Consider the following 24327-nt stretch of genomic DNA (forward strand, 5'->3'; position numbering starts at 1 on the left):
ACCTGTAAAGAAATGTCTGTTGTTTCAATGGGAAAAAGTGAGTCGAGTTATTCCTTGTCTTGGTTTCCTTGCGATGGTGTGTACATGTTACCGTGTGTGTAAACGTTACACATACATTCATTAACCTTTATCCTTGAGTGGCCTTTGGGCCGTGATAAGTGTTGAATCTCTTGTAAAAAAATTTTTTTTTAATAATTTAAATTTAAATAACGCTTACATGGAGGAAAGCAAAATCTATATATTCATCTTTCCTTTGTTTTGTGATGATAATACTTACCAATCATTACCAATCAAATTTTTATGGTTTTTTTTTGTTTTTTTTTGTTTTTTCAGTTCAATCAGAGCATTCCGATACCCAGATGGGAAAGGTAAAACAGAATTGTGGTCTTTTATTTATTTATTTTGTTTTTTGTAAATCTTTATGCTTTTCTTGCAAATATCGACTCAGTTTAATGACTTTCTTTTCTCTTCTATTTAATTTTTTTTCTCTCATTTTTAATTTTTATTTTATTAGCAACTGTAATAAAATTATCCTCGATTTAAAATGCAACATTTGTTTAGGTCCTATTCTACAAAAAATGTAAGCATGTCCTCTGCTGCAAAACCTTTTAAATGCCCATGACAGTCATAGAAAAGTCCTGTTTTCTTCTATAACCATCCCAATGAAACAAAAAAGTGTGTGTATTCTTCTTAAAAAATAAAACAGAAAAAAAAAAAAAAAATTGACATAATCATTCTATAATTGTTAAAGTAAGTCTTGTTTTATAACTAAAAACAACCTTGTCCTATGCCTATAAAAGGCAGCAGGAACCTCTGTTCATAGCAGTGGAATAAACAAACAATCATTCGGTTGTGAATTGCTCCGGTCGCATAAATTGTTCCATTCTTAATTAAATAAATTGTAATAAAAACAGGACAAGAGATTTCGCCTAGTAATCTTTTATTCAATTAAGAATCTTACTACTCGTCTACTTAACAAGCTTAACATCTTTTATAGCTTGCATTATCAAAGAGGAGATAATCCATATTCACAACACATTCTATAACATTTAAAAAAATATCACTTTTATAAAAGTCTCTTTTCAGTTGAAAACGTCTATAAACGAAAACTAAAAAAAAACGTTTTCTGTTAGAGTCTAACGATAAAATGTTTACAATTATAAAAAATATTTTGTTATAATATTTTTTAAAATTCTATTCTGCAATCATTGAAAAATCCCTATAATCCCAAAAGGCCTGTTTTATAATACTAATTATAAAATCCCCTTATTTTGTCTTTTAGTCCTCACATTCTATAAGTTATGTTTCTGACAAAGAGGGAAAAATTGCTGTTTTCTGGATTTTAATTTATCTATATAGCACTTATCAAAAGTGTTTTTTAGCTCCTTATATCAAGTGGCTTCATGTCTTGTTTGGAGCAATTTTGTTAAAATGAATAAAAGAAGCTTACTTCTATAATAATACTAGAAGATGTATTCGGTGTTACCTGGTATTAAATGTAATGTTAAATTCCTTAAAAAAATTTAAATTAAAAAAAAAAAACAGAAAGAAACTGAGACATGTGCATGCGAGTATTGAGTTTTTTTTAAACAGTTCAATTTTTGTAAGTAAAATAAAAAATACTCGAGTTGAGATCGAAACCGAAAGACAGTGAGCCAAGTACGATAACATTAGACCAGCACAACACAATTTCTAAAAGTGTGTTGAAACCAACTTATTCTTAACATAATTTGAATGATTCGTGCATGCAAAGTCGTGAAACAGTTGACTAACAGGTAAAAATCTGTTGATTCCCAAGTATCGATTTTTCAATTTTGACCCCTTAGTTTCCCCTTTTTTTTTTTGGATGAAAACTGATTAAAAAGTTTTCCACATGTCTGAATATCCTATATACCAAACTTCAAGTCTGTAGATCAATAATTCGTTGAATATATAGGTTGAGAAGTGTCGTCACACACACATTCTCACTTTTATAGAGATATAGATAAACATTTTATTACAGACGAAATTATTTTGAAAAAGTTTAGTGTTTTCTTTTCAGTTTTTCTTTCTTTTTTGTTAATTTTGTTTGTTTCATTTTTTATTTTTTGTTTATGTCGGTGACTTTTGTAGCCTTTTCGTTTTTGCAGAAAAGCTGAAGATGGTTGCCGTCAACTTTAGGTAATGTGACCTGTGATTGACTGTCACTGAGGCAGCCATCTTGCATGAGCAAGCTGATACATTTGTCTTGAGTATTAGGCCATTTTACTTTTTAACTTCTTCACTTCCAATGCCCTTGATTGACCTTTGCTAGCCCTTATTAAAATTGAACCACGAAAAAAAAAAAATCAACATATCTCTGAGCTGAATTTTGGGAATGCATTTTAACCATGGTCTGCTGCTTGCATGGTGTTTGATGATTTCCAAAACTAATGTTTTTTTTTTGGTTTTTTGTTTTTAACCATTCTACCTAATAGCTTTGGTTTGAGGAAATTGTGACGCTCTGTAAAATTAGATTATATTTTCACAATTCCTTTTTAAAAACTTTTGACCGTACATTAACGATGAGCATTAATTTTTAACATCTATAATATATTTTTGGAGTTCAGAAGAGTATTCTTTTATATTTTTATTTTTTTTTGTTATTTCTGCTTTCACAGTTGAAAGCTGTATGAGTTTATTGATTCCTCTGCTTTTTTTAACAGTTTCTCTTTCAATAAAAATCAGGGTTTTATTTGATTAGTTATAAACTATGCATAGATTTAAACAAAAGAGTAAGTATAACGGCAACAATATCAATTTCATAGGTGTGACAAAGCCCATAGCATTTGGTGTCTTTCAACTACTGCTCTCATTTGGAGAGTTATTTTCACAACATTTTAGTCAATGTAACCTCCGACCTTCTTCAGGTGTACCTTGTCGAACATGAGAATGTTTCTGTCAAACTTGGGAATCTGAACGGAATTTCAAACAGAACTCTTTATTTACTTTATGGAGGTAGCTTACTCTTGTTCTGTCAACCATGACTGGATAGAGATCCTAAGTAATTCGCAATCGTATTTTTCATTCACCAACACTGAGGATTGAACCTACAACCTTCAGGAGAATCTGACTTTTACAATTGACTTTTTCAAGTACTCTAACCACTGTGCCACAGTCAAGTTTGACAGAAATATTACCGAGAAATATGGAGGTTACATCGGCTGGAACGTTGTGCAAATGACACTCAAGATGAGAACAGTAGTCTTAAGAATGCAAATAATATGAATAACCAATTTCCATCTTAAATATTCAGAAACATAAAAAGCATTCTGAAAAAAATATACAACCCATTCTATGACCCAACAATATCTATGTTTGATAATTCAACTCTCAACTCTTCAAGTTATTTTAGCTTTAATATATGCAGGATAAAAATAAAAATTACAAACGCAATGAAAGAGTAATAACTTTTAATGGGCATACTTATTGCATTTAATGATTATCGGGAGACCAGGGGTTCCATCCTTCGTTGAGTTATATCAAAGACTAAAAAAAAAAAAAATAGTTTTTGATGCTCGCTTGCTAAACACTCAGCATCATAAGATAAAGATTAATGCTAAATGGAACAATTTAGAGAAATCATAGTAGCCAATAAAAATGGAGATTTTGGATAGCACTCAGCTATGATTGGTCCATTTTTTTTTTTCTAACATAAAAAACAATTGCCATTTTATTCTTTCCGGAACTGAAATAGGGAATTCCACATGCAGATCTTCATTTTTAAAGTTTTGATCAACATCTGATATTTCTTAATCTGTTTATTTAACGGCACTTTTCCGTTGTTCAAGGTTCAGGCGTTTCTGATATTTTGCAAGCTCACTTTCCAGTTCTTACAGTTCAGTGGGGCCAGCAATCTCTAAATTCCTCTTTGTCCAATTATTTGCTTCCAAGTTTTCCTTGACTGATCAACCTTCCTGCGATTCAATGCATGGTACTTAATGTCTCTTTACTAACTAATCAATATCATATGGTTAGGATTCAGTGGAACAATTCAGAGAAAAGAGTGCTACCCTCCCCTACATCATAGTATGCAACTGATGAGATTGGATGGCAAATAGAAACAACACAGTCTGTATTTTTCCATCTCAACTGGTCTTGACAAGGAATACACTTGGACATGAAGGAATGCATCTATAAAGTAATAGTGAGAATCATCCTTCTCTATGGCTTTGAGATGTGATCTTTAAGAGTAGCAGATTATAAATTGTTTCTCAGCATCCGCGAGCGATAATATGTGCATTTACGATAGTGTGCTCTATTCGATTTTCATATATAGAATCAACTTGTTGCGCACTTAGATGCTTTTAGACATAATTTATGTCAAATACCATAATAACATAAACGCATACATTGCATGAGCTGTAATATACCGTAATATTGTGAACGCATGCGTTAAGTGCCATTAAATGATTTCATTAAATTATTGTCATTAAATTGTTAAAACTTGTTGAATTTAGGGGAGAACGACATATCGTAAACACTACATTTCTTAACCTACTAAAAAAGTTTTCATATCATCACTGAATACATCATATCGAACTTAGGCCTATAGCCACATCTAGAGAGTGAACATTGCGGAAACTATTCCAATTATTATTAAGCTTCTCACTGAAAAACCGCGCATGTGCTTACATGCTGGCAAACACACTGCAGTTGGGTTCAGAAAGAGTGCGATTAACTACTAGGATTGCCGATATATACTGAGTGCACAAACAAAATGGCATTTTCTATGTTATGACCGAGAGCTGAGTCACTCTTTAACAACATTTCCAAAAACATTACCTATCTATAAGTCGAACCCCCCAAAATAACCTTAAAATCATCTCCCAGAAATTTGAATTATACACAAGTATATACGGTAGTTGTTGTGGTGAAGCTCATGCATCAAAATCAATGGGAGAGTCTATTATATATATATATATATATATATATATATATATATATTAGTGATAGGACGCTACCAATATTTGCCCAATTCCAATACAATTACCAATTCTGTTTTAAATTTCCGATTCTGATACAGTTACTGATTCCAATTCTTTTACAATTTTTAAATATAGGGTTCTTTTCTTTGAGGTTGGGGGTCAAATTACCAAAAAACAACAATGAACTTATTTTCACAAACATAAAAAATACATTTGTGGAAATGGTCTATAGATTTTAGTTTTACTCATAGTTTAAAGTTAATATTTATCATTTTGTCATAAATACGAGTCATGGAAAATTAAGTTTTAAACAAAACAAAAACCATAAGCAATAAAAAGAATCGTTTTTGGCATTGGAATATAGGCACAAAATTTTTCGATAGATCAAAAAGTTCTGATTTTTAAAAATTCCGATTAATCATCGCACCACTTATATATGTGTCCACAGTTTAAATGAGGTCATTAAAGTTAAAAGAGCCATATATCTATATATAAATACGATAGCGTGTGTGTTATTTTGTGTGTCACGCTTACATTTTTTTCTTCTGAGTGACTGTCGTTTAATTGTTATGACTTTCCATTTCTTGTAATAGATAATTTTACCAAGATTTCTTCATATGTTTTGATTTCGGTTTCGATTCAAACTGATGCACCCAAGTCATATGGATATATTTTTTTTTATCTTTGAAATCACAACTTTGTAATATATATGAATCGATAGAAAATTGACTCTATAATAATGTATACAAAATCTGTATAAATTCAAATATCATATTTAAGCATATTTTATGACCGGGCTATGCCGGGCATCCCTGCTAATTTAGATAAATACTTTTGCAGTTTAACAAAAGAGCTACAATAATATCAGAGCAGCTCCATTTACACTGGAAATCCACAGAATGCCAACATCAATACATATGAAAGAGTCTGCTATAGAATTTCCACAGATCCTGCTAGTAATGCATAAATAATGAACTGATCTATCTGCTTTTAAAAGAACTGATTACCTTAAATGGATATTTTAAAGTTCAAAACTAAAATTTCAAACTGACTCTTCTTTAAAAAAATATCACTTATATTCATTCATGACTGTTTTCCATATCCTATTTGTCTTTTGTTCTTACCATCTTAACTTTTGTCGAAACTATAAGTACTGTCAAAAGTATTTAAGAAGTAGATTTTATATCTGTTTTAAAAAAATGACGTTAATCTGAAAACGAAACTCTGAGAAAATGGCACATTCCATTTTAAAAATTATTATTTCATCCCAATAATTTTTCGGTTTACTAATACAAGTTTTTTTTTTTACTGTTGTTTTTTTTTTAAATAATCTGCCTGACCATTACTAACTGGAATAACAGTCTGCTTTTGTTTTTGTTTTTTTAATTAGTTTTTTAACTACACAAGTACAATAATTTACTGACAACTTAAGAAGGCAAGACATTGAACATTGTCATTTTAATTCTGGATCTTTCTTTGCAATCATGTAATAATAAAGAAATCGTCTCATTATTTGAAAAAGTTCAGTTTTTGAATTGATTACTCTGATAATCATAAACCTTCGTCGCTTGCTAGTCGTACTTATCTGGCGTTGTCTGGGAGTTGTTTACATTTTTATTTCACTTTTAACTATGTGTTCTTTTTTTTTTTTTTATTAGCAAATTGTTTGATTAAATAAAATTTTGAAAGTTAAATTTTATTATTATGCTAACATTTAATTATTAATTTATTAAGTGAACCAAAATTGTTATAAAACTATAACTAATTTTGTTATTTGATGTGTTAATCTAGTTATAAAATTACTGGATAACAGAGCTTCAAAATCTCTCAATATTTTAGTGTATGAGAATTTATGAATTTTGCTGTCAGAAATAACGTTTCAAATTTTGAAGGGTTACAAAGTAATTCATTTTTTCTTTCTTTTTTTTTTTTCAATTATTAACAAAACTCTGATTTGTGAACTAAGAATGAAATGCATTCTGGTAGATTTAATTTTGTAGTTAAAGTATTTATTTTAAACTGGATAATTTACGTTTCCTTAATTTCATTAAATAATCGGTTCTTTTTATATATAATTATTATTTATTCATAAAAACAATATTAAGTCTATGTAGCTATGAGAAATAGAAACACACACAGACATATGTAAAGTTGTCTCATAATTTTTATAATATAATTTCACGTGTCATCGTCTGTTTCTTTATTAAACTACTGCAGCACAGAGCAGTCACTATTTTGACATTTCAGTGATTTGTGAACCTTATTTTCAATGCTCTGTGTAGCTAAACGTCAAATATAGTCAGTGATTTCTGCTTCAGTAGTTGAATACTTACAAAAAGCAACATGGTGGCACTTCTAATAGTATCACCTAATTAAGTTAACATTTTAAATAAAAAAAACACAAAACTCTTTGTCACAAAAATGTGCCAGGATTGTAAGAATTTATGACTATCTGTGAATTCATGCTAAAATTGGCCTATTTTGAAAAGAATAAGACATTTTTTTCATGGTGCAGTGATTATAAAAAAAAATGAACCAAATTGTGTTATGCTTGGCTAATTTTTAAATAAAATATTACACATTGTCTAATCAGATTTTTTTTTTTTTTCAATTCATTTTCAATAAGAAGTCTATTAGAATTCTGAAACAAAAAAAAACAACCATTTTGTTTTTATTTGATGTTTTCATGTTTGCTAAACAATCAGTGTTAAATTGAAGGAAGTTAATGTATGGTTGATTCTTCAAGAATTTTAAAGATGAAAAGAAAAGTACTGAGATCCATTTGTATTGTTTCTCTTTGCTTTTCATATTTCGTGAGATTTTCTTTGGTAATTCTGGTTTGGATGAACTTTCCATGTTTATTCAAAAGAATTTTTAGAATCAGGAAAGTAAAAACGCTCTTCGTGCCATAGAAACCAAGGTTGCAAAGTCGGAAGGCATAAAGTCTAACCCTAACTCCTAAGATTTTATAATTCTTACTCCAACAGCTAGAACTCCACAATATCTGATTCCAACTGCTTACTTTAGAGTCTTCCAATATTTAGACTGTTGATTTTTTGGGAGTTAAAACATCAGACTCTGATTCCTAGCATTCTTACGAGTCTGATGTAAACGCCTTCAACACCTCCGACTTTGTAACCCTGATAGAAATTTTGGATTATTCAGATTATCATTCTAATCTTGGTTTGTTATATTCACAATGTTCCGGCCGATATAACCTTGAGCCTTCTTTAGGTGCATTTTTCCAAACTTAGGAACATAATAGTTGAACTTGGGAAACTCCATGTTGAACATGGAAATCTATAAGGAATTTGAAACTGAACTCTTTACTTATATTCATGTTGATTGTTTTCCTTTCTTTCCAAACCAAACTTGAAATTCTGTATGTGGAACTCTGGAACTTTTACCGACTTTTAAACTGAACCCTTTATTTAATGCAAGAGGTAGATTTTTCTCATTCCAGTAGCCATAACCAATTAGTAGTGTTAAATTTTGTTATTTATGTATTAATACAATAGTACCTTTAACGCATGTATGTATGTGTGTCACAGTTTCTTGATTATACATTATTCGATCGGGAGATCCTAAAAAGGAGTATAGAGGGTGATAAACATACTATAAACATTAAATTAGTATGATATAGATAGGCTAATTTAATTTTCATAGTATGTCATCCCCTTTTCTCCTCCTTTTTAATAAATAGGATCTCCCGATCACCTAAGACGCAATGTAAAAAAAAAAAAATGATGTTACTTTTTGGCCGTACGTTTTAAAAAAAACATGTTTTTTTTCACTTTTGATTTTCTGTTTATTTTCTTAATGAGACTTTATTATCCTGTATTAATGGACTCCTTGATACGATTTCTCATTGTAAATTTGTTCTTGAAATTGTAATATAAAAATGGTTTTGAAATATTTAATAATTTATCGGTAGCTTTAATGTACGTATGCATGTCATGGTTTATTTAAAAAAAGTAATAGACTCAGAGTAAGTTAAATGTCTTTTAATTCTATAAAAACATTTTTAATTTAAAATGATTATTATTGAAACAAAACAATGTATTTCTACTTTTTTTCAATCGTTTGTCCATTGTGTACGCTCTCAGCGTCTTAAATTCTCTGTTTGAAAGAAACAAATTTTATAATTTTAACAAAAGGACAACAATAATATCGCCAGGTTCCCATTCATGTTGAACGTCCACAGACTGCTCAACAACAATATATTACATATGAAAGATGCTGCTGTGAAATGTCCACAGGCCCCACTAGTTTTTAATTATCTGTATTAAGGATTGAACTTTCAGCCTCAGGAAGACTCATTTAGAACTGCTTTTTAAGTATTAGGCCATGTATTTATGCGAATAAACTTAGATGGATGCATTTGAAAAAGGTTGGAGGTTACATTGGCCAAAACATTGTGAATCTGTAAGCAATCTTCTATCTTTAGAGATAATAACATGCACCTTGGTGTTTCAGCGGATTGTCTTTAGACATCTTTGAGTGTGACTCTGGAGCCCTATTCAGGTACAGCAGTCTCTGCCGCATGGGCACAGAAAGAAGGATGGTGTTCTGGATTTTGATGCCTTTTGGTACTGCTTTCTGTATTGTCTCCTATCCTCCAGCATCAGGTTTCTGTTGTCTTCTCCTCTTCCCACTAACTCCCTGCAGTTCAGCACCTCACCAGGCGCTACAGTCCTCTGGGAGAAGCTACCAGCTACCTAGGTATCCACAAGGGCGTCTTGGATGGCAAGCTGGCAATAGGGCAGCGCACTAGAGGTCGCCCAGCTCTCCACTACAAGGACATATGCAAATGCAGCCTGAAACTGACTGGCATTGACCTGGACAGCTGGGAGCAGCTAGCAGATTGTGACTCTAACACCCAAGATAATGATAGTTGTCCAATTAATCCAAGCTTTTTTGTTGGAAAATACACGGTGATTAGGTGAACATTACATGTTTAGTTTTATTTGAGCTAAATTTAAATTTTAACTCTTTATAGTTATATTTTTTATTTTAGTTTATCCATTATAATAAAGTCGTATTTCTGTCCATTTGTTTGTTTGCTCACAATTTAATTAATATCTACAAAAGATACATTGTTTCACAAATTATTTTTTTTTTTAGTCTGAAAACAAAGTCTGTTGACTTCACAGTTAATATTAATCGAGGTTCCAACCTCGACATTCCATCCGACAGAAACTAGGCTATTATAGTGGCCTTTTTGACGTCAGACTGAGGCAAATTGTTCTGGCCTTGCCTCCTGGCTTTCGGCAGAAGCAAGTTTATCGGTTGTTACCTGAGGCGCCCTCACCAGAAAGTGTCGACAAGGTTACTCAGGCATTAAGTTAGTGTAAAGAGTATTAAGCAAAATTTGGAAAATAGAAATATTATAGTTAAAATAACTTGAATGATTGAAAAAAAAAAAACTATACAAAATTACAGTAGAAATTAAATTTTTAATAATAAAAACTATTCTGAATTGGTTTTCTTCATGGGCCACCAAAATATCGTTGCGGACCCCCATTTTGTTATGTTTTGCCTGTGGACCCCCAGAAATATTCCATGGACCCCTAAGTTGAGAATGCCTAATTTAGACTATGGAAGTGATTTTGAACTAGTGCCAAGCAGCATTTTTAAAAAGATTTGTTTTAAATGAAGAATTATTGAAATGATACAAGAAAGTTTTGCACTTATTACAGACATTTGCCTGTAATTTTGAGTGAGGAATGACAAAAAACTTAGTTTTCATGTGATTCATTACATATTGATGCAATATTTTTCAAAGTGCTTAATCAATGCGAAAGGATTTTTTCCTTTTTCTTCTGTAGGAAACGAATGTTTAATATGACCTGAAATGTTGATTCTAACATGAGCGAAATTTCACCAATCAATTCATAGGGAGTTTTTTTTTTTTTTTAATTTTATTAAACAGTAACTATACTTACCAGACATTACGCTGGATTTTTTTTTCTCGCTTTTTTTTATTATTTAACTATATCATTTGTTTTGTTTTTTTGTTTTGTTTTTTTTTTTTTACAAAATCGAAAGTTGAATTAACTATCGCTTGTTTTGATAATTTAATTATTAATTCAACTAAATTGTTTTATTCATGATTAAGTTGGAAATAATGTTTTCATTCATCTTTTATGCTTAACTTTGAAATCCCCCACCTCCCACAAAATGATGTGTAGTCACATAAAAGGCAAGAAACACATGCACACACGCATACAAGTTGTCGTAACATAATTTTATTATTATAAAAACTGGTAAACTTTTCCATGTCAAATATGGTTGATAAAAATGTATTATTGTATTCAAAACTTCCAAACTTCCATAAGAATAGAGCTGGACTCAGTAAGTCAGCAACACTTTTGATTAAAGGTCAAATTGATTTTATTTTTCTACCAAATTATTCCCAAAATTGTGTAAATGGCAATAAACAGACATCAGAAACAAAAATGTCTTCTATTGATTACATTCGTGTTTGTTTTTCAATTTTTTGATTAATGTCATATTTCATTTCGGAGAAATCTGAAATGCGTTTCACTTTTTTTTTTTTTTTTTCCTACTAAGTGGCCCCTAATGACCTGAAATGACTTCAAGGGTAAATTTTCATGACAGCGTTAATGTCTTCATAAAATTGTCTGCCCATTAGTTCTCATGGGAATCTTCAAACTGTTACCATATTGATTTCTGAACCGGACAAACTTCTCGATATATATATATATATATATATATATATATATATATATATATATATATATATATAAGACATTGTTACAAGGAATGAATGTAGCCCAAAATACAAATTTCCAGTTTTTTTTCAACATCTCTCATTTTTATTTCGCAATTTTTTTGTGATCAAGAACGGAGGACCACTTAAAATATAAAAAATAAAATTTCATTAAAAAACATCGTTTTTATGCTTCATAAAATCCTCATAACCTTATATATATATATATATTACTAGAATATTCATTTTTGGATGGGTACAATTAAATCCTCAAGCACAACAGTTTTGCACCACTTTTATGTCCCTTATAAAATTACTAAACTTTATGTTTAGAATCTTTATTCCAATTTTGATTAAAATACATTACATGAGTTTGATTCTCGAAAATATCTAAAAATTAAAGTCTAAGGGTCTTAAGAAATTGTAATTCAGGAAATTTTGCTTCATTCTTGTTTAACGACTATGGATCAAATTCAATGCAAATCTAAAATGTTTGGATTTCAAATGGGATGTTGTGTCTATATTATGCTCTCTAAAACCTTTTACAATACTTTTTTTCCTTACTTGGGAGTCACCACTTATCAAGGTCCGAAAGCCACTCGAGAGTAAAGGTTAATGAATGTAAGGTGGTAGTGTAGTAATCGTTAATGGTGTAAATTTGGTAGAATTTGATGATTTATGGGGATGGCTTGAAAAGAATTTGTTTACATTGGATTCAACCAGGAAGCAGGCTTGCAGAACAGGGTTTCACAGGCAGGCAGTTTTGGGAAAGAAGCTTTGTTCATAGAATCTGAGTTTAGATTTAGGCACAGAGGGAAATTGTTGATAGTGGTTGTAGCTAGTTGAGTGTTTTTGTTAAAGTTTGGCAAATGAATGATAGATTGGAGTTCAGTTGGGCACTTGCCATGAAAATAACGATAGAGCAGAGACAGGCTTGCAACATCTCTTCTGTGGGAAAGAGGCTGCAGGGAAGAGAAAAGAACATCATCTACTAGGTTTCAAAGAGACTGAAATGTGGGAAACATTGATGGATGTCTATATAATTTATTGTTAAACAAATTTCACAAAATTCAGATTTAAATTTTAATGAAGAATTTCTGCGTCCCTTTTTGCCTCCTTTGTAGGAAGCTAAAAAATTCATAATAATCCATAGTTTAAGAGTGAGTATGACACGTATATATATATATAAACATAATTAACACTTTATTATTTAAACATATTTCGGAAGAATATTATTTTAATTTAAACAGTCTAAACAAAAAGAAACGTCATCATTTTTATTGAATCTTATGATTTTTTGATGAGAAACTGAAGGATGATTTAAATGGAAAAAAACGTTGCATTTATTTTTTTTTTTTTACTTATTTGTTGGACAAACACAAATTATTCGCAAACCAGATTTTTTTGTCCATTAAAAATGGGCAAAAGTTATAAACCGTTGACTTAGAATGAGTGCTTTATGCCAAATTGATGGTTGAATCTTCATTTTTGCTTACCTCAGGTGTCCTGAGCCCCAGTATCCAACACAGTCACAACATTGCTAGCTGTGTTCATATCCATAAGATCTATGCCCGACAATGCCAGTCTCTAGCAGGACTAAAAAAAAAAACCCAAAAAAAAACCCAGATTAGAGGAGCTCATCGATGAACTTATTCGCAAATAATGAAGCAATGTCAAAACTTAAATAATGAGTTTGCGGCCATAATGTTTCTGCATTTTGATGTGTCTGGCATAAAAAATAATTAACAAAATGAAAAAAAAAAACCTATAAAATTGTGTATTGAACAAAACGCATCAAAATAGATTTTTTGTCTCCCTTTTTATTTTCACTAGTGTGTATGCATACAGATAAGTGTGCGTGTGTGAAATATAAATACTTATTTGTATCAAATGTGACCATTTCTTTCTCTTGATATTTTCTACCAGTTCTCATTGTTATTGTTTTAAAGAGCAGCAAAAATGGAATAAAGAAAAAATGGTATCCATTTTGGATGTGAGGAGTATCTTGTTTTAATCATTGTTATATTTCATTTAATTCCTCTTTTGTCTTTCCTTGAGAAAGCATTTAATTTTCACCCCAAACAAGGCACAGTGCCACTTTGAAGTAGGGGACGACTATCAGGGACATAAGTTGCAGGGATATTATGAAGGGAGATGAGCAGCAAGATGTCTGTTCACATTACACTTGAACTTCTGCATGTCAGTACTGTTGGGAAAGTAGAATCCCGGAAGGGAATTCCAGAATCTAGCAGTTCTAGGGAAGAAACTATTGGAGTAGAAGACTTTCTTACACCTAGTGATCTGTCCAGTGAAGGGGTGGGATTTAGCTGCTTGTCGGTTTGTCGGGGGTATTTATGTTGAGGGGATACAAGTACTTGTAGAACGGGCAGAGGGATGCAACATTTTGTCAATAGTACAGAGGCTGAAGCTTAGATGACAGTTCAGCCCATATCAGGTTGGAGACTCTCTTTTGAACCCTGTCCAGGAGTGAGAAACTAGTAACAGATGCTGTTCTTGTTATTGTTGGAAGGGGAAATGTTTAGTCTCTTAGAAATATGTTGTTCTTTAACAAGTGATATTCAACTCATAGGCCACGAACAAGCATTTGTATGCTGTAAGCGAGTCATTTTCAACTTATTTCTGTTTGAAATGAAAACAATGGCGGATATTTTCTATATGCGTCAATTATAAAAATACGTTATTTTCTTACTATTTCTTTATTGTTAGACGACTACAAAAAAAATCATTATTTTGTAAATAGTTCAATTTTTGCACATGATAATTCTAATAGTCATGAATTCTAAAAATATCTATGTATTTCAAGTTGGATTTGGTGTCGTTTTTATTAATTACAAATATTACTTACACAATGCCTCCGTTCAATCTTGAAAGACAATGGATGCCCCTCATAGGAGTAGCTACACATGAAAGTATGAAGCAAGGGTTGCACAATTTCCATTCACACTTCTCCTAAATTGGCACTGCTTGGCTCTGGTAGCAAGGTAAGGCCAAAGACTGCCTAGAAGCAATGCTGAGATAAGCAACATACAGCAACTGAAATTCTCAAATGGTCACCCATTTTAGTACTGACCAGGCTCAATGTTGCTTAACTTTGGTGATCTGACAGGAACCGATGTGTCAACGTGATTATGCTGTTACTTATTACGTGATATTATGTTGCCGTCCTATGTATGAAACTACAACAGTACAAGATACGTGAACAATGCATCAAAATTAACGATTTATTTTGTCTTCTCGGTTTATCTCTCTATTTCTCTCATTTGAAATCAGATTTTAAAAAAAAACGAGCATGTGGGGTTCTCCTCCATGAGTGAAAAATTTACTCTTACCATGACCAATGTTTGTGTAAAATTTCAAAAATGTCCAAGAGTTGTTCATTAAGAAAAGTGGGAACAAATGAACAGATGAACGATTTGGGGGCAATTTTACCCTTATAATGCCCCCTATGAGAGCAACCAGAGTTTATCCCGGAAAATCCGTCCTGGCAAAAATTTACTTTTACCATGACTAATATTTGTGCAAAATATTTTAAAAATCCAAGGCATGGTTCTTGAGAAAAGTGTGAACAAATGATCAGAGGAATGAATGGGAGTGAAATTACTAGGTCCAATCCGTCCTTTGTTGCGGAACCAAAAAACTGAAGGAAATAATTCTTAAGAAATTTTATTCTTACAATGGAAATAATTTATGATTTTTGCCCGCTGAATATAATATTCTATTAGTAAAAAATATCTGCTTACTAAATAAAAATTTAACTAGTGTTGCATTTTCTTTATTATTCACTTTTTCTTTCAGCAGATATATATATATATATATATATATATATATATATATATATATTGTAAAAATGCAAAACAAAAACTGGACCCCCTACTGCATTTTCCTTTGATTTTTCTTTCTCCTCCCACTTCCTCATTAGAAGTATATAAGAAATCATTACAGATGTTTTTCTTATAATTTTTGAGAAAAAAAAAATGTCTCTACATGATGTTTTTTTCTTTCTTTCCTTCTTTAGAGGAAAGTAAGATAATTGCTCGATGCCTGTTACTTAAAATTCAAGTTTTTTTTTTAAAAGAAAGAAAAACAAGAACTTCTCTAAATAACTTCTCGATATCTTGTTTCTTTTTCTTTGGTTTGCTACACAACCTCCTTCAATTTCTCTCCTCCCTCTTTAGTTTGATTGGAAGCATATTGTCTGCTGATGCTCTCTTACAACTGTCCTTATGTATCTGCTTATACAGCTCAAGTAATACTCCACTTGTCTACAAATACTAAGTAAACCAATACTACCTGTTCTTTTTTTTCTTTCTTTTTTGAAATATATATTGCATGTCAGTACAGTTGGGAAAGCAGCAGAATCCCGGAAGGGAATTCCAAAGTCTAGCAGTTCTAGGGAAGAAACTATTGGAGTAGAAGGCTTTCTTACACCTAGGAATCTCTACAGTGAAGGGGTGGGATTTAGCTACTTGTCGGTTTGTTGGGGGTATTTACGTTGAGAGGGTACAAGTGCTTGTAGTTCGTCAGATATTTGTAGAATGGGCAGAGGGATGCAACATTTCGTTGGTAGGACAGAGGCTGAAGCTTAGATGACAGTTCAAGCCATATCAGGGTGGCGATTCTCTTTTGAACCTTGTCCAGGAGTGAGAAATTAGTAACAGATGTTGTTGTTGTTGTTGTTGGCAGGGGAAATGTTTAGTCTCCTAGAAGTACGTTGTTCTTTAACAAGTGATATTTCAACTCGTAGGCCATGAACAAGCATTTGTATGCTGTAAGCGAGTCATTTTCAACTTATTTCTGTTTGAAATGAAAACAATGGCGGATATTTTCTATATGCGTCAATTATAAAAATACGTTATTTTCTTACTATTTCTTTATTGTCAGACGACTACAAAAAATATTTTGTTTTAAATATATATTGCATTTTCCCCCGAAACAAAGCACAGTGCTACTTTAATGTAGGGGACTACTACCAGGGACATAAGTTGCAGGGATTCTGTCTGTTTACATTGCACTTGAATTTCTGCATGTTAGTGCAGTCAAGAAAGCAGGGACCCAGGAACAAATTCCAAAGTCTAGTAGTCCGAGGAAAGAAACTATTAAGTAGAAGGCTTTCTGACATCTGGGGATTTCTACTGTGTTGGGGTGGAATTTTGCTACTTGTCGGGTTTGTTGGGGGTATTTACGTCGAGGTGGTACAAGAGCTTGTAGTTCATTAGCGCACCTCCCATTAAAATACTTGTTAATCAAGCAGAGGAATGTTGACAGTACAGAACCTACTAAGTTGATGATTCTCCTTTGAGTGAGAAACTAGTAGCAAATGCACCAGCCCAAATATGGCAACAGTACTCCATAAATGGGCGAATGGTGGCCTTATAGAGGTACAGGACACTCTCAGGTGTAAGTACTTTTTAGTATGATAGAGAGAGCCCACCTTCTTTGCAGCAGCCTTGACATGTATCTGTTCCAACTCATGTTCCTTGTGAATGTTAAGCCGAGGAGTTTGAACAACGTACTTTCAGATAATGTATCATTAGCCGTGGTTATTAGATTGAAAAGGGTTCTTGCAATTATTAAAGGAACGAAGCTTAGTCTTGGTGGCAGCATTGAATGTTACCATCCATTTTTGTCCCCATTCAACTACAGACTTGAGGTCATCCTCTAGGGATTCTACCCATGCCTTGAATATGTGTTCATTTGTTTTCCCCTTGTGTCTGTTATAGAGCGTAGTGTCATCAGCAAATATATCCATCTCGAAGACAATTTTATCAAGGAGGTCATTTATGAATATGAGGAATAATAAAGGTCCAAGAATCGACCTCCTCCTGGTGAATCACTGGACCAACATTTCTACTGAGCTTGTTTGGTGATGAGCGTGTATGACTCAACCCACAGGATTAAATATAAAATAAGATCAGAAGAGCTGATTGATAGCCAAGAGAAGAACTTAGATGCGTTTGATTCTAAATGCCTTAGAAAGATTCTAGGGATCAAATGGATTGTTCAGACTATCAACCAAAAAGTCTGCACCAGCAGTTAGTATTGTTAGTAATGTGCAAACTACATTTAGGTTATCTCCGAATACCCCAAGACTAGCCCCTAAGAGAATTGCAAACCAAGTGCTCCAACGGACTCTTAATAGAAAAAGAAGTGGCAAGCCAAAAACGAACTGTAAACAGATAATTAAGAGAGATTTGATTGCACTGAGAAAAAACTGGAGGGATGTTGTGAATGTGGCTTCAGATCAAAAATGATGTTAACTTTGACTGCCTTATGTGTTGCAGGATGCTTGAGTTTCTAAGTCTAAACTTATCTGTGAACGAATGGCTAAGCCATGTTCACTGTAAGATGACAGCTTTGACCAACAAGCTTTAGTTTGCAAACTCATACCTGAAGCTTATGGAAGAATTGTTTTGTTAGTCAAGGGTGATATCAGAATTGGCAGGTGGCAGCATAGTAATCCCGGGACTGTGGTTGTATTAATCTTGATGAATCTGATATACAACACAATGTTCATCTCAAGAATGGCAGATAGCAATTACTATTATTATTTACTCATGAGGAGTTTTCACACAAGTCATTGCTGATGATCATTCACTGGTAAAAACAGGTGGTGTTCCCTGGAGATTGAGGGACAACAAGTCTCCCCAGATTTCTTATGCTGTCTACAGGGGGCCATATGACTGACTGTTGCAATTGCATTGCATTCGCGCAACAGCAGTTTATGATTGAATTTTATTTGATAATATCTGTTGGATTTCTTTGAAATTTGCATAGCAGTAAGCCTCATCAGCATCACAAGTACTTTTGGTACCCTTCCAGTGAAAGTCTGGAGGTGCTCTCTCTCTCTCTCTCATATATATATATATATATATATATATTTAATCTCTCCGTTCCAAAATGCCCTTTTTCATCATCAGCATCACAATGACAATAAAAGCTCGATATTAAAGCACTACAGCAGTAAGTTTTATATTTTAACTGACTTGGCAGCATTCACCTAGGATGAGTTGAGCTAGCTCCTCGCATAGAACAGAGCATCCTGAATGAATGTAGACTACGCACGATGGTCTGCAGCAGCCAAGATAGTTATGGGCAACCAGTCTTTGGACCAGTGGCGAACACTGTAGGTCTGTAAATCAGAGCTAGGTTTGATGTTGGCTTTAATGGTGTGTAACCATGCCATGTCTTCAACTGGCATCCCGGGCATCTTCAGTAATTTTGGGAGTGGTTTTAGAGTTATTGCTTTATGGGTGAACTCTCTTGTGTTACAACGCACAGCATGACCAACAAAGTCTTGTCTTTAAAAGTGCTTGGTTAAGGGACGAGGGTGATCCTGCATTGTAAATTGGAGACAAAGTTTTACGCTTTTTTCTTTGTTTTCTTTCTCTTAACAACATTCGATTGTTTTATTTATTTTTTTAATGGGAGAAGGAAGGGTGGTCTAGTAATAGATAATGACGATAACTATGGAATCGCAAGTCAAGTTAAAATTCCATCTGATATATTGACTCCACTTATGCATACATATTATTAAAGGTATTAATCCATGATTTCACCCCTTAGACTTGTGGGTAAAATAATATCTTATATTCAAAGAACCATTTAGAGCAGATTTTTCCAAAGTTTTCAAACAGGGGGACATATGACTGGCTTTTTTAAGCTACACGGGTCAAAATTAAAAACAAAAAAAAATAACCAGGACATGTTTTATGTTTTGCTCATTAGCTTTGCTTTTTAGAGAAATTGGTTCTCCAAAATATCATTCTTTTAATCATTTTGTGAACAAAAAGAAAAACCTCTACGCTATCTTCACACATTTCCATTTAAAAAAAAATTTTTCCTGCATATTTTTATGTTTTCCACAAGAGCTTCGTGGTCTGGATTAAAGATTTTGGTGGGCCATATTTGGTTCACTAGCCGTAGTTTGGAGACCCCTGGTTTAGAGTATTAGATGAAACTAATACAGTAGTATTTTACTGTTGTATTTAAGGTAGAAGCTGATTATGAGAGTGAATAATGAAAAACTTTTATGGCCACTTTTAAAGGAATCAACCACAAAAGAATCGCAACTGTTTGTATTCAAATCAGTTCAAATCACCACGATAGCATCGCAACTGTTTGTATTCAAATCAGTTCAAATCACCACGATAGCATCATAATTGTCATAACTCCTACTCTTACTAAAAAACAAAGAAAACAACTAACTACCAGGTGTTGCACAAGACATTTTACTCTCATTTTTGTTTCCTTTTTTATCTTGTATTTTTAAGTGTAATTTAATTTTTCTTTTTTTTTTTTCACAAATTATTATTTTTTTAATAGGATTTTGAAAGTTAAATTCATTTATTCCGGTATAGTTTCGTCATTAAATTATTGATTTTTTTTTTTATAAGACTATAACTAATTTTGTCATGAGGGTAATGTTTACGAAATAATTTACTCATTCTTTTACCAACTATTAACTAGGGCTAGGACAATAGCATATTCTTTTTTTTTTATTGTTTTGACTCTCGAGAGTGTATCCATTAACATCTTATATCCTTTTATATAGAGTGATGTGATTCTCGGTTGATAAACTGTGTCTAATTGTCGGATATATACTCGAGAGTCAAAACAATGAAAAGAATATGTTGTTGTCATAGCCCTACTAATGACACAGGATTAAAATTGCAGACTTGTATGCAAAGAAACTGAGATGCACTAAGCTGGATTTAAAAGTTTGTTTGAGTAGTTTACTCGATTGCATTTTTGATTTCAATAAACAATTGATTAAAAGTAAATAAAAGATAGCATAAATTATAACTTTGACTCCAGTTCCTACCTAAAACTTTGTCTCTATCTAACTCTGCTTCCTCCTCCTCCTGCTCCTCCTTCCCCCACCGCTTGTCTCTCATTTTCTAAAAAAAAAAAAAATGTCTTAAAACAAACCTTTTCGTGGAATCCACGATCTAAAATAAAACATCAGAAATCCTTTTTTGCATTTTTGATATTTTTGTATTTCGTTTTTCACCAAATTCTTTTATGATTTTTTATTTATTTAATTTATTTTATTATATGTTTCTTCATTCTAAGTTGTTGCAGGTGACATAATTAAATTCCGTTTTCAACAGGAATCAAATTGTTTCTATTTTAGCAAAGTAATCCATATTAGAACCATTTTTTTCCCCCACAATTTCATGAAATCTTGATTTCAGTTTGTATAAAATAATTTAGTAATAAAACAAATTTTCTATGGAAAATGAGCAAACGAACTTCATGAAGACCATCACGCTAGAAAAACAGGCGTCATTGAATTTTCTTGCTCACATGCCCCTATTTCAAATTTGTTACCGGCCATCAATAGACTACACCAACCGATCATAACTGAAAAAAAAGTTGCATAATATCTTTTTCAGGGAAAGTTTTATCTTTAAAATTTATTAAAATTTTCTAGAATAATCTTTTCAATGAAAATTAAATATCACATAGAAATTAAATTTTTACTTGATTACTTTAAGCCAATAATTTAAATTTAAACCAATAATTTTAATTTAAGCCAACAATTTTAATTTAAACCAATAATCTTAATTAAAAAAAAATTATTTTATATTTAAATTTATTGTTAGTATGCAACCATTTATGTCGGTTTGAAACCGTTTAAATTAAAATTAAAACATCACATTTTGATACAAAAGAAACGGTTCACCGATGCTGGTCCATGGTCAAGAATTTAGAATAAGGGCACATGAGAAAGAAAATTCAATATTGCTGAAGAACAAATTTCTGATAATAGTTGTGGTAAGTAGGGACAAGACTCCCAAACATTTCTTGCCTGGGTGTCAAATTTGTTAAATATAAATTGATTTATCTCCTATATAATATTTTGATTGCAGAAATTCCCCTTTGGACCAAAGTACCATAGGTTTGCAACAACAGATGCCACATACAAATATATTATGTCTAGACTATTAGCCACTATCTTATTTAACTATAGAATGACATTTTAGATAAATTTAGTCATAATATAATCATTTTTTAACATAAGGAGGTTGTGGGGTGTCTATTCCAGAAGCCGTTCTTAACATGAGGGGATTGGGGGTTGAGCGGGCAGCAGCAGCAACAACAACAACAACAACAACAACAACATTATTTTTTTACAAGGGGGGCTGTTTGATGATAGACCTATTGTTTTTATTTTCTTTTATTTATTTTTTTTAAGATAAATTCTAACCTTAAATCCACCTACAGACTTTTCTTTAAAATGACTTTTATAGGTTTTCCACTATCTTGATTAAGAAAATCTCATTTATATTTAGCAGATACAAGTAGTTTTAACGATATAAAGCTGTGTATTATGCACTTCAAATCACTGGCCGCCAGATTAGTGTGCACGGGCGAAGAACAAATTTAATTATATTGACACTGCCACCCCCAAAATTCTTTGTTAGTTCATAGTATTTGCACATGAGGAAGGGTTGGGAGTGTCCATTCCGAAAGCCGTTTTTAACATAAGAAGGTTGGAGGTGTCTATTCCAAAAGCCGTTCTTAACATGAGGAGGTTGGAGGTGCCTGTTCCAAAAGCCGTTCTTAGCATGAGGAGGTTGGGGGTTGGGCAACAACAACAACAACAACCATACTTTATTTTTTACAAGGGGGTGCTGTTTGATTATAGGCCAATTATTTTTATTTATTTTTTTTTTTTTAAGATAAATTTTTATCTTAAATCCACCTACACACTTTTCTTTAAAATTATGACTTTTTTATGGTTTTCCACTATGCTGATTAAGAAAATCTCATTTATATTTAGCAGATACAAATAGTATTTTTAATATAAAGCCCTGTATTATGCACTTAAAATCACTGACCACCAGATTAGTATGCATGACCGAAGAACAAATATAAGACTGACATTGCCACCTCCAAAATTCCTTGTTCATAGTATTTGCGCATGAGAGAGGTTGGGGGTGTTCATTCCAGAAGCTGTTTTTAACATGAGGTTGAGGGTTGGTCAACAACAACAACAACAACCATACTGTAATTTTTCTATGAGGGGGAGGCATGCTTCCACCAGGCAATGCCGATTAATGGGTCCTGCTGGTTATATATAAAGTTTGATTCTTAAAGTTAATCCCTGATATCAATTCATTTAATATATCACTATTTGATTTAGGCTAGCCTATTTCTTTGTTAGTTTCCCTTTCAAGTTATTGACACGGATATGATTAATTGCCTGTTTATATTTCAACTAGGTAGGAGTAATGTTAAAGTGCATATGTTTTTCTTAACTGCCGTAGGACAGTGCTTGAGATTAAACCCTTCATAGAAATGTTTTCTGCCTATTTGATAACTAATTAAATGCACATAAAATGAAGATTCTGAAATTGGCATATCAAGTTCAAAAAAGGTATGGACCCATATATCCTATCTCCAGCTATGGATTAGATAGTAGAATAGATTAAACTCTCAAATCTCAGTTATGCAACTAGTCTAGGAGAAGGAAAATTTTTGAATAACACTGGTCCTTTTCTGTTCATCACAGCATTATTTCCAGACATTGCAGATTTTTTCTTTGCTATTGATCTGGACCAATGCCTTATACAGGGGTTATCCATTGTCTCTCAAGATAGGAAATTTGAATATATATAGTCTAAAGAAGTTTTGAGTATTAAAAAAATGCAATTTAAATTCCTAGAGATAAGAACCAGGTTCAACATATCGCAAACTTAGCATTTGTTTAATTACAAAAGGGGATTCAACAATGTAGCAGTGAAAAATAAACAAGAAACCTTAACTTAAATTGTTAAATAGAAAATAGGGATCATCAGTTGTTTACCATGTAGCTGCTTCAGAGATTTAAAAATAAAAACATGGCAATCATTAAATTCATGGCTCCCCAAAAGAAAATACTATTTTCCCAATAACAAAATTTAGACCCAATCCAGTTACTATTTATCTTATGGAGAGAGCCAGAAAGAATTAGAGAAATTCTTTAAGAGGAGACTTATCGGAATAATGCAAAGCTCAACAAATTGAGGTGGAGCTTATATAGAAGATAAGGAGTAAATGAACGACAATATAAAAAATATATATAAATATACTAATGCATATAGGTTTATTCGTTTATTGAATAGGAAGATTACATCAATTAGGAGTGTAAGATAAGTAAGCTCTTTATAACTAGGTATTTCGAAGCCTAATATGGAGAGAGGGAGATAGAACCACAGCAATTAATAGCCACTATGTGATAACAATTTTCTTCTTTTACCACATTAATTACTGTAGTTCTCCTATCTCTCTCCCTCCCTCCATCCACAGTTTCAATGTCTTATTCCTTTCCTCTCGTGCCCCATTATTTCACTCCTAATATAGTTATTGTTACGCGTCACATCACAAATATGCTACCTAGGATCTTCTCTCCTCTTCTGATGAGAAGCATTAGGCTTCGAAATGCATAGATATAAAGAGTTTACTTATCCTACATTGATGGAACATCCGTATTGAATAAATGATTGAATTTTTATGCATTAGTATATGTATATTTTTTATACTGTTCTTCTAAATTAAAAATAACATATATATATATATATATGTATATACTAGCATTTCAGCTCGGCGTTGCCTGGGTGATTGGAAGTGTATGTTGAGAAA

General features: G+C 32.3%; 1 protein-coding gene across 7 annotated transcripts in view; it reads left to right on the forward strand.

Moving 5' to 3' along the window:
• Positions 1–24327, forward strand: part of LOC145245773 (uncharacterized) — a 723444-nt gene that overhangs the window by 556298 nt on the left and 142819 nt on the right. For all 7 annotated transcript variants that reach the window (XM_080107384.1, XM_080107381.1, XM_080107383.1 and 4 more), the window contains one exon: positions 334–368. In XM_080107384.1, coding sequence (XP_079963510.1) covers positions 334–368 — 35 coding nt within the window. The remainder of the gene's footprint in view (positions 1–333; positions 369–24327) is intronic.

The sequence above is a fragment of the Euprymna scolopes genome, chromosome 23, assembly GCF_053919585.1.
Source record: "Euprymna scolopes isolate OS-2025 chromosome 23, ASM5391958v1, whole genome shotgun sequence".
Taxonomy (NCBI): domain Eukaryota; kingdom Metazoa; phylum Mollusca; class Cephalopoda; order Sepiida; family Sepiolidae; genus Euprymna; species Euprymna scolopes.